Genomic DNA, 17,167 nt, shown 5'->3' with positions numbered 1-17,167 from the left:
CCACGATCCACTTGAGTCGGCCTATCACAGATTTGAATTAACATACGAGTTGAGAAAATTTATTTTTGGATTAACATCGCGTGGATGGATTAATGATTGATCATATTTTTACATTATTATTGAATTGGTTAATACGAGTTATATTTATTTTATTCTATAATTAATTGTTTTTTAGAAATTTCTACATGATTAATATCGTGTTGCTCTTATTAATTTTCAACAATCCTGGATTTATTGTTTCTAAATTCTAATGTCGTCCAGATTCAATGTATCTGATTCTGGAACCCTGGTTTAATATAATCTTATTCCATGTGAATGCGGAATCAGTTTTATATTTATAACAAAAAATATTGTATATAATAATATAAATATATTATTTAGGCATGAAAAAAGATTCTATGATACAAAATAGAACACATGAGTCGAGCCGAATCAAATTTCAATTCAACTAAAGTTTCTAGCAGCTCACTAGAGTTCGACTTTTTATAATTTATTTATAAATTGATTTTGATTAATTTTTATAATTTAAATTAAATATTTTCCTTTACACCATCACTATAATTAGTGCCTTTCAATTATGTCTCTGTGAGCTCATGATGGTTAGGCAGGTTTCCAAGAATATAGGAGGATCATATTTTAAATATTTAATAATTAATTATTAATTTTAATCAAAAACTTAATAAAAGTCAAAAAGCTGGGAGGTGGTGGCCCTTACAATTGCATGCCAGTGGAATTCACTCCGCCAATGTGAGTGAGCTCATGATGTTTAGAGACGAATCCAAGAATATCATTTCCAACCGAATCTTCCCAGTTTTATACTGCATGAAAAGATATGAAATATCAAAATGAAAATGAATGAAGAATAATGATACAACCTGCAACTATTAGTTCATGGATATCTATAATTTAGTCGATTGATAATTAGCATATTATAATTATGGAATTAATATGACACCTGAGCAAACATAATTAAATATTACTTTTATTCCCCGGCAAAAACAAATTATATTTAAGGCCTCCGACAAAATCGCGTGAAACACGGCGCTATATATTATAATTCAACATGGCTATCTTAATTATTTGGGTGAAAAAATATCAAAAAAGCACCTTGATTTTATTTTGAAAATTGAAAAATTATAAAAAAACACTTTATATTTAAAAAATATCCTTGCCCAATTAAGATTGTAAATGAATTAAATATTCTATACCTATTAAACTTATTAATATTCATTAATATTCATAAATAATTTATGAATTATGCTCATCAATTAAAAATTAATATAATAAACAAAATAAACAAGCTCTTAAAATCAAATTCAATAACAAAGTAAATAAATTTAAAAATATAAAAAAATTAGAAGTTAATTGAAAATTTGATAATATTTAAATGAAACAAATTTAAAATTATAAAAAAAATTAAATTAAGTTTGATTACTGACGATTGTCTTAGGAAATATACTTGATTTAATTGCTTTATCAATAATATATTTGAACAATTAAAAACTTAGCTTGATTTAACAGGTGCCGTCAAAATGACCCCATAGATAGATCCTTTAAGGGAGATTTTATTGTCCCCGGGGCAATGGTGCAACGGTAGGACATCCGGATTGTAACTCAGGGACCTGCAGTTCGATCCCTAGCTACGGCGTATTTGTAGGAATTTTCCTCCAAATGGGGAACGCAATCAAAGGATGCTGGGCATCTGAATTGGCCGCCGTATGCGCTTCCCGATTTACCCTGGTGGTCGGTGGGAAACTTTCGTGGGACCGGGCCGACTACCCCAGAAATGTGGCTACTGGGATTATCATTTTTAAGAGAGATTTTATTTATTGTTAAGAAGACTATTCAGGTAATAGATATCTCCATATTTACCATTTAAAATAAATTACATCAACAAAAATTATTCAGGTAAATTTTTATAGTGATCGGTACTACTGTCAAAACGGTTCCATAGTAGAAAACCTCCTAAGAAATTTTTAAAAGATACCACTATTAGTACCTCACAACAGACCTCTCAAGAGGATTTTATTATTACTAAAAAGACTCAAATTTGGAATATCGACATCACATAATATTTATTTGGGATAAGTCACCTCAAATTGATTAATTATTCTACAGTTTGGATTAAAGTGACTGTAATAACATTTGATCAGTTTTTGACTAAATTATTATTTTTAACTGTTAAAAGAATTAAAATAACTTTGTTTATAATTATTTATTCAGCAACTTGGCTAAAATTGCTAAAAAAAATAAAATTATTTTTTAGGATATGAGACACTAATAAGAGACATTTTCTTAATTTTCTCCCTAATTAATTAATTATATATAGAACATAAATCATATACTTTAAACTCCAATAATTAGCCTTTGATTATGATGAAAGAAAGCACATGACGGGCTCCCCATAAACATAATAATAATAACAATTATAATAACAATAATTGGCATAAATATTATATATGGTGATCATTTGGATAAGATCCATTTGCACATCAAAATTATTGTTTTATGAAATAATTTATTAAAATATTCATAGACGAAAATTTGTCATTTAAAAAAGTACAGAGCCTTATCCTCAAATATACCACCATAATTTAATATTTTTGAGAGTATTAATACTAAACAATTTTAATATAGACTTAAAATTTAGTATTTTACATCCTTTTTATATATAATTAGTATTTAACATCAATATTTTTATCAATTAAAATGCCATTTATATTATTTTATCAATATATAGATTATTTTTTAGCTTATTGCTTGTGTTTAAACGAGGAGAAATTTTATTTTTTGCCCTCTGGAATTAATCAAAATTTCACTCAACACCCATTATATAAAATTTCATATACATTTCATGATAGTCACTAATAAAAAATAAAGGGTGGAATTAAATAAATTTAGGAACTCTAGGGAGGAGAACGCTTTCTTTTTGTAACTTGGGGAGGCGGTGCACATTTTGATAGTCGAGGGATCAAAGTGTAATTTGATCGTCTACCACTATAAATGCACATCGGATATTCTCCTCTTCGCTCTCGCTTCGCCACACTTCTTTCTGCTTCGTCTCAGATCGCCGCAGCTCTAGAGGTTCCATTCCACTTCAAGTAAGTTCGATCCTCTCTCTTTCTCTCTCTCTTTCACTTCCTTTTTGTGCCTTGCGAGCTTTTAGATCTACCCTTCGGCTGATGCGCGTGTGGCTTTTTGTGGGATTGAAGGGGAGAGATGAGCAACTTGGCGTCCGATCGCAGTCTCTTCATCGAGAGCGATGAGGAGGAGGCGGAGGATGGCGTCAATGAGGAGGGAGGGCGAAGTGAGCCTCCATCCGCCGCCGAAGAGGACTCCGAGAGTTCCGATTCGTCTTCTTCTCCCGACGACGACGGCGATAGCGGCAGTGCGCCCCGGAGCCGGCCCAGTTCGTACTCCACCAATTGGCCCCAAAGTTACAGGTACCACTGACACCTTTTGGATAGCCCCATGCCCGCCCCATGATCGAGATCTGACGGCAGGGAGATCCTGTTTCCCGGCCGTACGATCTGGATCCAGTTGGGGCCTGAGGTAAGGTTTTATGGAGACCTAGTATTTTGGGGTATTTCTTCTTCAATACGACAGATCATCAGCCTGGATGTTTTTTCCTGATAATTGGCAAGGAATATTTATTTCGTTTGTTGATGCAATTGATGCGATTGCGGGACAGTCATTCCTATTCGATGTTAGTTTCCATCATTAAAACGCTATGTTCGATAATACCAAAATTAACTTTCTCTTTTTCTTTCATGGAAGTTTTTCTAGAAGCTTGATTTTCTCTAAGATTAACTAATTAATCTCTCCTATGCTGCAGTATCTCACTGTTCTCTGAGATACAAGTTTCTCAAGTTAAATATATTTCAATAATTTTGTTAGAATTTAGTCTAGCCTTTTTGTTATACGCTTGGATTTTGTTTGATCTACCATCTTTGTTGGTGTACGAGAATTACACTTCTAAGCATCACAACGAAATCTAGAGACCAAAGCAGTAGCGTAGTTTGTGTTTGATGGCATAGCTTAGCAATAATTGAACCAAACCGTGGGAATGCCTTGTAGCAGTAGTTTGTTTGGCTTGTTGTACTTATTTTATCATGAAATATTCTAATACGGTGGATGGAATGAGCAACAATATGTGGTGATCGTTGAAGGTCTACCAATTTGCTCAAACGAAGTGATGCTATACCAGCCATGAAAATTGTTAGGACCAGCTTGAAAGGTAGCTAGGGCAGAAGTGGGAAGAGACAGACCTACCCATCGGCTGCATGGACAATCATTTCTCTCCTGAATTGGATCTTTTGGCGCCATGCTCGTGCTGGCGCTAAATGGCCAAAACATGGGCCAACACCTGCGTAACATGGGCCTGTTGAGCATGTATTATCTAATATTAAAATATTTAAATGTTTTTTAACATTTAATTAATAAAAATATAATATTGATTGAAGAATTTATTTCTATAACTTTTAAATATTTATCAATTAAAAAATTGCAACTAGAAAAATAGTAAAAATTTGGGAATTATCTTCATATATTTTTATATTTAAATTATATGATGGTAAATAAGCATTGTTGGAGTTATAATTATTTTTTTAATTAAAAATATTATTTTCCAAAATTGAAAGAAAGGAACGTGAACCTTGTTAGACAAGATTCGCATGTTGTACTCTAACCAAGTCATACTAGAACTGACCACATGTTTCAATGACATGGTTGAACCTAGCTCATGATTAGCCCATATACGTGAGTGTTCAAGTGGACCATTTATATTTTTAATCCATTTGGTTGATCAATTGTAGATGCACTAGAGAATTAATGTTTTTTATTCCACTTTTCAAAAACAACATTACAGAGAGTGAAAAATGTATATATCTTTTTAGAGTTTTTTCTATTTGCTTTCAATGTAGTGTAATTGCACCGTAACAAAAATACAACCTCACCCGTCATTATTAAATGAAATTCTTTTTTTTTTTTTAAATGGGTATCTAGTTCTTGTGGGCTAACTAGTCTTGGGATGGACTGTCCGACCTCACATTCCATCCACCACGTAAATCTAGGAAGTATGGTGGCTCTTGACTGCATGGGAATTGAACCCTAATTGTTTGGGAATGCACCCTGCCTCTTACTACTACATCAAACCATGAGAACTAAATAAAATTTGCCTCTTACCATTACACCAAGCCCTGGGAGCTAAATTAAATTCTACTTGATTGTCACATAAGTCGACTTAATAGTGGGCAAATTTTGATGCCTTCTATGGCTACCATTTGAATTTGTGAATCATGCTTAAATAGTTAATATCCTGGTCTACACATAAACATGATTATTTTTATCTTATTTTTCATTAAAAGCGGTAATGTAATAGAGCCCCTATTATAAATTAGCAAGTTTAATTATTTGATTTTTTAAAATTCTACAGTGGTTTGATTTAGAATACAATATGCAGTACAAAAGAAGGGAAAAGAAAATCATAGTATCAGTAATATACTATGGTGTTAGTTTATCACTTTCAGATGCAGTACTTGAATAAATAAGAAAATCTGGAACGTGATAAATTTGTTCTCGAGCATTGTAGTCAATGGAGATGATTCAGGTGACTATTGCAGGTTGTTCTTTTCTTAAAAAAAATTCTGCAAGCTTCAGCTTCTTCTGAATATATAGATTGATAAAAAAAACTGTAGTTAGTTAAAAATTGTTAGCATCTCACTGCAACTACTTGAGTTCTAATCAATGGTGGTTATATATATGTACATTAGTTAAACATAGTCTGATTGTTTCTAATGCTGTATAATGTGTGGTGTGATAATGCTCAGATTTAACGTTTACTACCCATTTTCCCTTTAATGTTCCAGGCAATCAATGGACATGTATAGTAGTCTAGCATCACCAACCATAGGATTTCTGGGGACTCCCACGCTTAGCAGATTGTCCGGTTCCTTCATTTCTTCCTCGTTTCGATCAACCAAGCACACACCAGAAATCATTACATCACTTATAAAGCCTTTGTTGCCAACCACTGTTGCCGATCAAGAACAACATGATGAAATTGAAAGAAGGCAGAGCTCACATACACTGTTACTGCCATCGAGGAAGCCATCCTTGGAGAAGATACAAGAGAAGGTCTCTCATGAATTTTCCATCGCCAAAAATTGTTCCTACGGACAGGCGGTGCTCAACGGTCAGTGTGTACTCAACCTAAATTTCATATTAATTTGAATTGCCTTCCTATTAATGTAATACCGATAAAGTTGGACTTGTTTGCGAGACATATAATACTTATCAGATATCTTATATTTTTAGATTGCTGGACAAAGCCTTACTCTTTTTCTCCCTCTGTTGGATTACCAATTGTGCTAAAATTATGTATAACTTACGTTCAGGAATTAATGTGCTATGTGGGGTTGGAATTCTTTCAACTCCTTATGCTGTCAAAGAAGGAGGATGGCTCAGCCTGTTCATACTTCTCATATTTGCTGTGCTTTCCTGGTACACTGGCATTCTGTTGCGCTGTTGCTTGGATAGTGAAGAAGGACTTGAAACTTATCCCGACATTGGTCAGGCTGCATTTGGCACCACTGGTCGCCTTGTCATTTCTGTATGTATAAAGCATATTAATTTCTCGTGTCCTTTTATCTTTTAACAAACCTAATAATACTTAAGTTTTTTTTTTTTTTTTGTTAATTGCAGATAGTCCTCTACCTCGAGTTGTACGTAAGTTACACTTGAATTCAAACTGTCTTTTAATTTAAAAAAATCGTTTGAACTCACAGTCTTGTTCCCATCAACTTTCTTCACAGTATGGTTTATAGGAATAGCTATTTGTTTTGTATGAATTTTCATAGAATAAGTAATATTTGGTTTTGAAATAAATTCGAAATATCAATTTTAGTGGAATTGTATCCTTATTCACAAAGAACAACTATTTATTATCCATCTTAGGAATATCTCTTAACTATTTCATTCTTCAAATAATATATACTTCTTACTTTATTCTATCCTCTAAAGTGGTTTGGGTTGGGTTGATTACTGAGCATGGTAACCATGTCAAATGGGCTGGACGAATTGGTCAAGATGGTTGGACATAGGAGTTGAGAATGAATGTGCTGGGTATGCGGGTTGGGCCAAATGACCTAAGTGGGTTTAGGCCATAGTAAGGCCAATTGTGCCAGTATGCTAATCAAGTTGGTTGGACCAAGCAATTCAATTGGGGCGATGCACGTGTTGGTTGGGTAGGGCACCAAGTGGGCTAGTTAAGTCAGATGATGGGTTGGTCAAGTTGGTCTAGCTAAATAGGTCAAGTAACTAGTTGAGGTGAACAGATAAAATTGGCCGAATGAGCTAGTAGAATTGATTAAGTCAAATGATTGGGTTGGTTTGGCAGGGGAAGCCGAGTGAGCCAAATGGATTAACTAGGCTAACCAGGAAGGCTAACTAATAAATAAGTTGGATTAGAGAGACAAGCTAGATCATTGCACTAGACTAGGTAGATTGTGTGGCGTAAACGATTTGGAGAAAAAAATTTGCTAGGATGTTTTTTCATTGTGAAAATATTCCTTTACTTTTCTTTATAATATCCATATGAACCAATTATAAGAATAGTTATTCAATATTCACTACTTTATTCTTTCTTTCATTCTTTAGGAATTGCTATCACAATCACATGAAGTTATGAGTTTAATAGCACCTTAGAATGATCACCAAAACTACAAGAAGGTTTTATAGAAACTCACCATCTAGAATAGGAAAAAGGAGTAACATAACACGAATCCTAAACCACCCGTCACATTAATGCAGCCAATTCTCAATAAGGGAAGAAAACATCGACACAGGGCTTTCTTATTACATTAGAAACATCTTGTTAGGTTTTATTCATTAATTTTTTACTTTTTATTAAATAAATTGATATTTCCAATTATTAATCAGTTATCATTTATAAATTTTGTAGGCTTGCTGTATTGAATACATTCTATTAGAGAGGGATAACTTGTCATCATTGTTTCCAAATGCTCATCTGGATTTAGGTGGAATACATATGGACTCTCATCTACTCTTTGCTATATTTACCACTCTTGTTGTTCTTCCCACAACATGGCTCCGAGATCTAAGTCTTCTTAGTTATATATCAGGTGACTATGTTTCTGTATTTTGAGGAAAAATATGAACTTTCAGAATAAATGAAGTAAAATCGCTTCAAGTTTATTTCTTTGTCAACATTTGGCAGTTGGAGGAGTCATTGCGTCCGTGCTAGTAGTCATGAGCTTATTTTGGGAGGGTGCAATTGATAAAGTTGGTTTCGAAAATAAGGGAACTCCCCTAAACCTACAAGGTATTCCTATTGCTATTGGCATATACGGCTACTGCTTCTCCGGTCATGCTGTTTTCCCAAACATATATTCTTCGTTGAAGAAACCTACTCAGTTCCCAATTGTGCTCTTTACATGGTGAGTGAATCATAATTCAATATGTCAACTTACTGTTACTCATATTTCTAGTAACATATGTACAATGTATATGTAGTTTTGGAGCTTGCACTCTCTTATTTGCCGGGGCGGCTGCATTGGGCTACACTATGTTTGGGGAATCGACCATGTCACAATTCACACTGAATATGCCACAGAATCTCGTCGCCTCCAAAATCGCTGTTTGGACTACGGTAATGCTTACACCTTAACGGTAATGGACTACGAAAGTCCATTACTATCGATCATTTTAGGGTGAAACGAGCTCTACTCCAATTTAATAATGCCTTTTAGTTTAATTAGTTTCAAAACTTCTACTTACTACTGAACAATTAGCTAGAAACTAATGCTATCTCTTTGGCTTTTTTTGCACAGGTGGTGAATCCAATTACTAAATATCCTTCAACTACTACTCCATATAACCTGATGAACAACATGAGCTGTTGTTCTTTACTACTCGCACATAATTTATTTCAAATATCATACTAAAGTATATATACAACTTTGTTATAGTACCATGATGCGTTATCTATCTTGATATTGTACAAGAATCTTTATTTTCCTTGACTCAAGAATACGTATGCGTTGACTATCATCCCTTTTGCAATGAGTTTGGAGGAATTGATTCCACCAAACCGCATGAAGACGTTTTTATATCCCATTATGATAAGAACGGCACTTGTTCTTTCTACATTGTGTGTGGCCCTTTCCGTTCCATTTTTCGGTAAGTTTGTAATCAAATACTGTAAATTTACTATAAATCTTGCAAATTTGCTTCAATGGCTAAATGAGAATTCATCTCCTCCAACTTTGTTTTATATTTTCAAATACTCGGTCGAACTTATAATCTTGTTGTCATCAGGATTGGTGATGGCTTTGGTTGGGTCTTCCCTTACAATGCTGGTGGTAAGTTATAAATGTTTCTATTAGAAGCAAAAACATGTTGCTTACAATGTTCATAAAAAATGATTTACTTTTCCTATTTTTTATTTTACTGTTGCAGTCTTTGATTCTCCCATGCGTTTGCTTTTTGAGCATACTTCGAAGAAAAGTTACAAGGACCCAGGTAATCTTATTGTTTGATCGACTAGCACTGTTAAGAAAATCAAATAAGATTAAAGCCGATCACATTTATTTATTTATTTTATTGAAATAGATGCAAATAATATCATAAATATACATAACCAATATATCAACAAATAAAAATTAAAATAATAATTAAGGCTTAAATAATTTTTAAACAATTTTGTCCATAAATTGTTTATTCCTTTTGCTAAACTCATTATTACTCATATAATACGTACGGATTTAATGTTATTAATTTTTCATCATCTTACGTTTAATTATCTACGAGAAGTTATATATCAAATATATCTTGGTTCGTAGGGTTTATTGTGCATTCTGATCATCACAATCGGAGTGAGCTCTTCCGTTTGCGGCACAATCTCATCGTTATCGAAGATCATAGACAAGTTGAACCAATGACAAGAAACGATCGGAGTTCTTAAATCTCTACGTTATTATTGTATATTCGATTCAGAGTGATTTAATTAGTTTTGAGTTAATTGTTTTCTTTTTCTTTTCTAAAATTCTGGATTGAGATGAATAAATTCTGGTAGCTCCGTTTATTTAGACTGCAAAATGAAAAATTTTCCATTTGCTTCTTAATTTCTTAAAGCACGGGGGTATATTAGTCAAAACACCAGCAAGCTTTGACTGCCGAGACACCTTCGCTTCCTTTCTTGGATCGGGAAGGAAGTCCTCTTTCTTATTACTCGAAAGAACCAGAGCACCAGATCCTTCTCCACACGACACCGCCTTAAAGTGGACTGACTGCTTCTGCGCTGCGTTGCGTTGCGTTGAGCTCCCTCCACTTCTTCCACCATGAGCTTGGATCCCTTCACCAGGTCACTTCTTCCACCTTTTCTACCTCCTCCTCCTCCTTTTCCTCCCATGGCAGATTAGGGTTTTATTTTTGCCTTTCTCTTCATGCCGGTCCTCACGTTCTGGGTTCAGGCTGGTGAAGCTCGCGGCGAGGGCGTTCTACGACGACGTCTCTCTCAAGGGAGACAACCAGCCCAAGAACGGCAGAGGCGACAACCGAGGCATGGCCGTTATAGTCCTCGACGCCCTTACCAGGTACGAGCTCACCTTAGTCGAAAGTTTGGCCTTCGTTGAGTTCCCAGATGAAGTAGAGGTGTCTTCCTTCGTTGAGTTCGGATACGCCATGCGTATAGCTATGAAATTTCCAATTGTAGAAACAGGTGCTCTTGCATGAGTTTCTTCGTGTGAACTCTTGTCGCTGGCTGGAAATGTCCAAGCCCCCTTTACCAGCTGACTTCAGCTGAACCCAAGTCTTTGTACTAAGTACTAAGTGGGTTTCAATAGATTCAAGTTAGTGAGTTGTCTCGAAAGAAAATCCTCTCTTCCATAAAAAGCAAGGTCTAAATAGATTTTTGGGAGGTGTGCCATTGTTGCTTCCCAAACTCAATGATTGCCCACAACTACTTTTAGCTCGTGTTGGATACGTGTTAGGCTCTTCTTTGATATTTGTGTTTGAAACATAATTTAGGTGACAGTGGAAAAAAGATAAGCATGCTAGGAAAATAGTTTATTACCTCGAGATGGAAAATTTCAAAATTTTTTCTTTCTAGCACATATAAATGTCTATGTTGTTCCATTGATTTCCTTTATGGATTAATAATTATGATCAAAATGTAGATTGGCATATATTCACCCTTGTATTTACCAGACGCCAGTGGGTGAGGGAAGAAGATTTAGCAAAAACATTGAAGCTTCATGCAAAGCAGCTTCGACGTATTTTACGATATTTTGAAGAGGAGAAGCTGGTCATGAGAGATCACCGGAAAGAGGTTCCATTTTGTTGAATAACTCGATTGGTTAGGTTTATTGTCACAATTGATCTATGTTGTTTTTGCATTCCTCTTCCCCTGGAGATAGCTCACTATCTTGTACACTATCTGTTACATATAATCTGAGTTAATTTATACTAAGAATGACCATATGAAGGAGCACTTACAAATGGATGGTTCATGCTAGCTTCGACGTGCTTCTTACCATTTAATTTACTGTTGCTATAAAATCCCAATTTATGCTCTCATTAATTTTTTGGTTAAATAATTACGAGCCATTTTGGTACTAATTGTACTTTTTTTTCTCATTGCAAAGCTATCTTAATGTCTAATTGTGGGTTGTTATAAATACTACCATTCTTTCTACCTCCAATTCAAAAGGGAGTACATGATATCGGTATTTAACTTATGAATGTTAAGTAGATTATGCCCCTCTTTGATTTCCCTCGGTTCTAGTTTATTTATCATCATAGGTTGTTGAATTAGCATCTTAAATTACTACTCTGTAGAGTGAGTCCATACCATTGTTGCACCGAATCTACCTGCATAAATAGGGCCTTTATCTGAATGTTTATGGAATTTCAGAGTTATGTTTTGTTTCCTATACCAATCTTTAAGTACATCGAAGCCACAGTTCTGCTATTTGCCTTTTGTTTCACTTCTCAATTGATTCCCATTAATACTGTTATCTTCCTCTACATCTTCTACATGTGTTTGACATCTTCAAACACTGGAGCTACTGGCTGGATCAGTTTCTGTGCCTTTAATACAAGTATGCAACATCCTCAAGCACCAAGCCTCAAACCAAGTTTGTGGTGCTGCACTCCCATGCAAGCAAACTAATTATGAGACTCTGGCTGTGGCTGCCTACACAGAGCAAAAGTACCTGCTGTCCAAATGAGAGACTGCTGCTTTCTTTCTGTTTGTCTCAGGCAGGCCTCATCAACAATGGTTCTTCCTTAGTCCTTAAGTCTCTCCATTTCGTGCACAATGATCATAAAATACCTTGCCCAGAAGTAATTTTCAATCCTGATCTTGACAATGTAGGGCCCAATCAGAGCCCACACACTTGTATAGATCAGGTGCTTGTCTCTACAAGTTGAGGCATCACTTGTTAGGGATGCCGTAGAAACACCACTACCATCAACAACTCAACTAAATCCTCACCACACCAACATGAGGATTTGAATCCAACTTGATTTAGGAGTATCATTTGATCCAGGGGTTACGTATGAGGAGTCGAATTTCAATAGATTATAACTTTTGACTCGGGTATCAGAATGAGGTGCGGTCAGTTTCTAATCGAAGCTCTTTCAGATACCTTTATTCGGTACTGGGTGGAATCCATACCAACCCACTTTCGGCCCCATCAGACATCGTTTAGTGCCTTTTCAGAGGTTTCAAACATGTTTTTTATTATTTATATTAATTTTTTATTTTTAGAGTTTTAGGGTATATTTGACTTTTTCAAGTTAGGGTTTGGTTTAGGGTCTATTTATACACATGTTTAATTATTTTCGGCTAACTTTTGATTATTAATAAAATTTTCTTTTTTGGCAAAAAAACTTAAAGATTGCGCTGTCGTGGCTTCTCTTCGTTTTTCCAACTTCTCGTGCTTATTTTCTCTACAATTCTCCTATAATCTTCCGCCTCCAGAATAATCGCTATTCTGTCTGACATCATCATCCTTCTTCCACACAACATTTGGTGGAAACAATTTCATTACCAAAGTTTGTGTTGATGCTAAGGGATAGAGCTTCATTGATTGCTCATCACCCCTTGTGTCATAACTCCTCATTCTATCCATGAATTTCTTACCACTATTTCATCCTTTAGTAGTCAAATTCCTTTGCATGATTCCTATTGTTTGATTGATGTGTTTCCTGCTATAATGTTGTGCCATCACATGCGATCATTAGATGCCTGCATGTATTACTTTGGGTTTACTTTGAACCATGTTCATCATCCAGAAAATTATATCCAACAAATTGTAATCTTGTAAGAGCTTGTAAATCATTGATAGGGTTGTCTTGTTCCATCTTTTGGGAGGCAGTAATTCTAAACTTTTGTATTGATAGACATGTCACACATAGCTGCAATATTAAAAGAACATAGACTTTTCACCATTGGACTAAGTGGATCATCCAATATGATGTTAAGCGACATTCTGAAAATTTTTATGTAACCTGGATCATCTATCTTCTGAAACTCCTTGATTGTGTGAGGATGTTATGAAGGAGATTGTGCCCCTGGTATGTCTGATTCTCCTCAATTTTATCTTGATTTATCATGATGATGTACTGGATTATCATTGCTTTATCAGTGATTCCCTTACCATTTTTGCTACATATTGTCATGTCATCATGAAGTCATCTTAGCTCAATTTTATTTCTTGTATATCCATATGTACAAAATAGGTCAATTAGTTCAATGTTTAAGGAATCTTAAATTATGTTCAGTGTTATTCTTTGTCATAAATATTTACCGTGGAAATCTTTATATATTGTTTCAATCTAATGTCAAGGTTTTATCTGTAAGTTTTGATGTCACTACTCAGTTGGCAGTTTCTTTTTGAATACGAGCATTGCTAATCTTGATATATGGGATTAATGCATAGCAAAAGGTTCAGAGAACCTATGTACTTCGATATATGTGCCATATGCAAGTCAGTGGAAATTAATAATAATGACTATGTTTTAGCAGTGGGAGCTGAAAGGTTAGTCCGTGAAATGTTTTTTTTAAACTAATTCCACCTCAATATGATGAGTACAAAGCTATTGTAGCAGCTTTAACAACAATGAATATAATTTTCTGGCAAATTTTCACCTTAAGAAGATCTTCTCTTTCTTTGAAGAATTTTGACATAAGATTCTGTGCTTCATAGAAAAAAAAATCTACAATGTTAGAGATACATTTTTGACACTCTGCCATTCAAATAAACTTGGCTTATGCATTCAAATTCTGCAGTCAGCTAAAGGGGCGAAAATATTTAGTTCAGCTGTTGCTGCCACAGGTGATGGCCAACAAATAGCTAAAGATGTTGAAGAGAAGACGAAGTTGCACACTCATTCGTACTGTTGTTTGGATTATGCACAGGTTGTTTGCGATATCTATGCTGCTTCTTGTATCAATTATTGATTCATTCCATAGGATATAATCATCTAATGTCTACCAATTGCTTTGCTAGTCTAAGATTGCTAGGTTTCTAAATGTAGGTATTTTACAAACCTTTACTTCCTTTGTTCTATTCTAACTGCCCATGGTCTATGATCACATCATTGGGATGGAAAAAATGAGTTTGCTATTTTAATGAACATTGCCTCATATAACTTTTCTCTACCTTTGAATTTATTCATCTATTGGGTTGGTTTTTCATGTGTTTCTACATTACACAATGCGTTTCTTGATAGGTGTCAAGTAACTTTAGGATTCTCATTTTGGAATTTTTATTGGCATTTTTCTGACCCCTGTTATAGAAAAGGCATCCATTCTACCCTGTAATCATCTCCAGTGAAGGAGCACATTGCATGTCTTATTTTCCATTATGCACTATATTAAATTAATAGCTTATCTAGGTGGTAAAATATGGGTCTAGGTTGGCCATTAATACGAGACTCCAGTTTAGGTCCATAGTTGTTCACTAATGAATATGGTTTATGTGAATTAGATGTTGGGTTGTGAATGTGCATAATGTTGCTGAACAAGATCGATACTCCAAGAGCCATTTATATTCATTCAATAATATATATATATATATATATATATATATATATATATATTATAATCTTATTTCTTTACTTTTCAATTTAAACATATAAAAATATATAGAATATAATACATGTATTCAGATTGTTCATATTCTATATGTTTTGGCATGTCCATATTTATTTATTTTTTAAATACATGTATATCAGTGATTATATTCATCAACAATGTCCATCAATTTTTTTTAAATATGCTAAATTCTGTATGTGCCTAATTGGCATACAAACTGTCATTGTTATGGTCTACCAAATGCAAAATCTTCCCTTCTCAACGAAATTTCATCTAATCGCAACAAAGCAAGCTAGTGTTGGAAAAATGATTTCTGATTAGAAGACCAAAATATCCTTGTTTATGGTGCTGGTTATGCACACATGTGGTTCAAGTGTACATATTTGATGGATTTAAGGGTTGGATCCCATTTTGATTTTAGGGTTGAAAGGGGCCAAATTGGATCATTTTTATTAACTGAGGCTCAGTTAGAATTTTTTGTGTGTCAAGTTGAGATCAAGTAAAACATATAGGGGCCAAATTGAAATTAATCCTTATATTTGCAGCTGTTATGAGATTGAATACATAAGTGAGTCCATATTAAATTGATTGAGTCAGGTATAGTTACATAAAGGATTATTTGATCAAACTAGTCTCTAGCCCTGATATAGCAAGAAATGCTGAGGATTCTGGTAAAGAAGAATACATTGTATATTATATTAGGATTTTGCTACATAAGTTATTTCCTTTTAAGAATCAATATACAATCATGAGTTTTGACCATTAACCCTACCATTTATATCCATTGTTCTATATATTATCTGTTAGACACCAAATTTCTCACATATGGATGATTTTCTTATAAATCTTCTATGTTATGGGATAGAGGTAAAATTTTCATTCTGATGATTGGATAAAAATGAATAATTTGAATTCTTTTAATGCATTACTTTGTTAATTATTTGCTGTCAACTTAAATATTCCATTGTACTTGTTTTGGAGTATTTTTATATGTAGCATTATTTTAATTTCTTTTTAATATGGATAGCAAGATTGCTTGGCTAATCATCTGTGTGCTGCACATGCACTTTGCAGTGCCTCAAGCTTGACCTCATATTGCTGTACAATTTGTAGACGTTTCATTTTTCCTGTAACTTCTCAGTATGTCAAGGTGATTTTCCTGTTTTTCAAATCTGTATCTCCTGCTTCTATGACATGTAGATCTATGATGTTGTAAGATATCGAATGCATCGGATGAAGAAAAAGATAAAGGATGAATTAGACAGCAGGAATACCATTCAGGAATACATATGCCCCAATTGCGGGAGAAGGTAATTAGTTAACAACTATCTCTGTATAGAACGCCCTAAATCAATCTGTTTTTCGGTGCTCTACTGTGGGATTGTTGATTTTTATTCAGGTATTCAGCTTTTGATGCACTACAACTTGTAAGCCTCACCGATGAGTATTTTCACTGTGAAAACTGCAATGGTGAACTTGTTGCTGAGAGTGACAAGCTTGCTGCAGAGGAAATGGGAGATGGCGATGACAATGCTAGAAAACGGAGACGTGAAAAATTGAAAGACATGCTTCAAAAGATGGAGGTTAGATAAACACTACTTACTACCTTCTATCTATTTTCTGTGGTGAAACAAATCTGGGTAATGTGATAAACAATTTGCTACGGTGTTGTGTAAGATATCATATTGGGAAAAGTTGAAGTATTGGGAGACCAGAATCTGTTTGATGTGTCAGGGATAACTGGTTAACATACTGCAATATTGTGTCCATATGTGATCTCGTCAAATTGACTGGGGATTTAAGTTCTATACATACCACAGAATTGATAGCGGTTTGAGATGCTGCAGTGAATCAATGGAAATTATGGTCTTAGCAAAAATAGAACTTACTAATGGAATTAGGAAATATTCTAGAATTAATTAACATATTAAACTGATAACTAGTTTGTCTCCTGAAGTTTGATAGAATCCATTTGAAATTTTGTAAAGATACTAGAAGGAAACAATGATTGCTATTTTAAAGCATAATACTCTGAGACATGTTACA

At 34.3% G+C, this 17,167-nt stretch overlaps 2 protein-coding genes across 2 annotated transcripts; both read left to right on the top strand.

The window, feature by feature from the left end:
* The first annotated feature begins 3,045 nt into the window (after nucleotides 1–3,045).
* LOC141823351 (amino acid transporter AVT1C-like) lies at nucleotides 3,046–10,106 on the top strand. Its single transcript, XM_074710624.1, has 13 exons — nucleotides 3,046–3,101; nucleotides 3,213–3,443; nucleotides 5,868–6,193; nucleotides 6,396–6,610; nucleotides 6,703–6,726; nucleotides 7,961–8,141; nucleotides 8,237–8,456; nucleotides 8,533–8,668; nucleotides 8,850–8,869; nucleotides 9,053–9,198; nucleotides 9,337–9,380; nucleotides 9,478–9,540; nucleotides 9,861–10,106. The coding sequence occupies exons 2-13, from the start codon at nucleotides 3,220–3,222 to the stop codon at nucleotides 9,957–9,959; spliced, it is 1,698 nt and encodes a 565-aa protein (XP_074566725.1). The 5' UTR covers nucleotides 3,046–3,101; nucleotides 3,213–3,219; the 3' UTR covers nucleotides 9,960–10,106.
* Nucleotides 10,107–10,159: 53 nt separating this feature from the next.
* Nucleotides 10,160–16,713, top strand: LOC141823352 (uncharacterized). Its single transcript, XM_074710625.1, has 6 exons — nucleotides 10,160–10,381; nucleotides 10,491–10,613; nucleotides 11,227–11,347; nucleotides 14,315–14,443; nucleotides 16,322–16,431; nucleotides 16,521–16,713. The coding sequence occupies exons 1-6, from the start codon at nucleotides 10,359–10,361 to the stop codon at nucleotides 16,711–16,713; spliced, it is 699 nt and encodes a 232-aa protein (XP_074566726.1). The 5' UTR covers nucleotides 10,160–10,358.
* The last annotated feature ends 454 nt before the right edge of the window (nucleotides 16,714–17,167 follow it).

This window comes from Curcuma longa, chromosome 3 (assembly GCF_044706935.1).
Source record: "Curcuma longa cultivar G26 ecotype Majalengka, Jawa Barat chromosome 3, ITB_CL_G26_1.1, whole genome shotgun sequence".
NCBI lineage: Eukaryota > Viridiplantae > Streptophyta > Magnoliopsida > Zingiberales > Zingiberaceae > Curcuma > Curcuma longa.
This window is presented reverse-complemented; position numbering and strand designations above follow the sequence as displayed.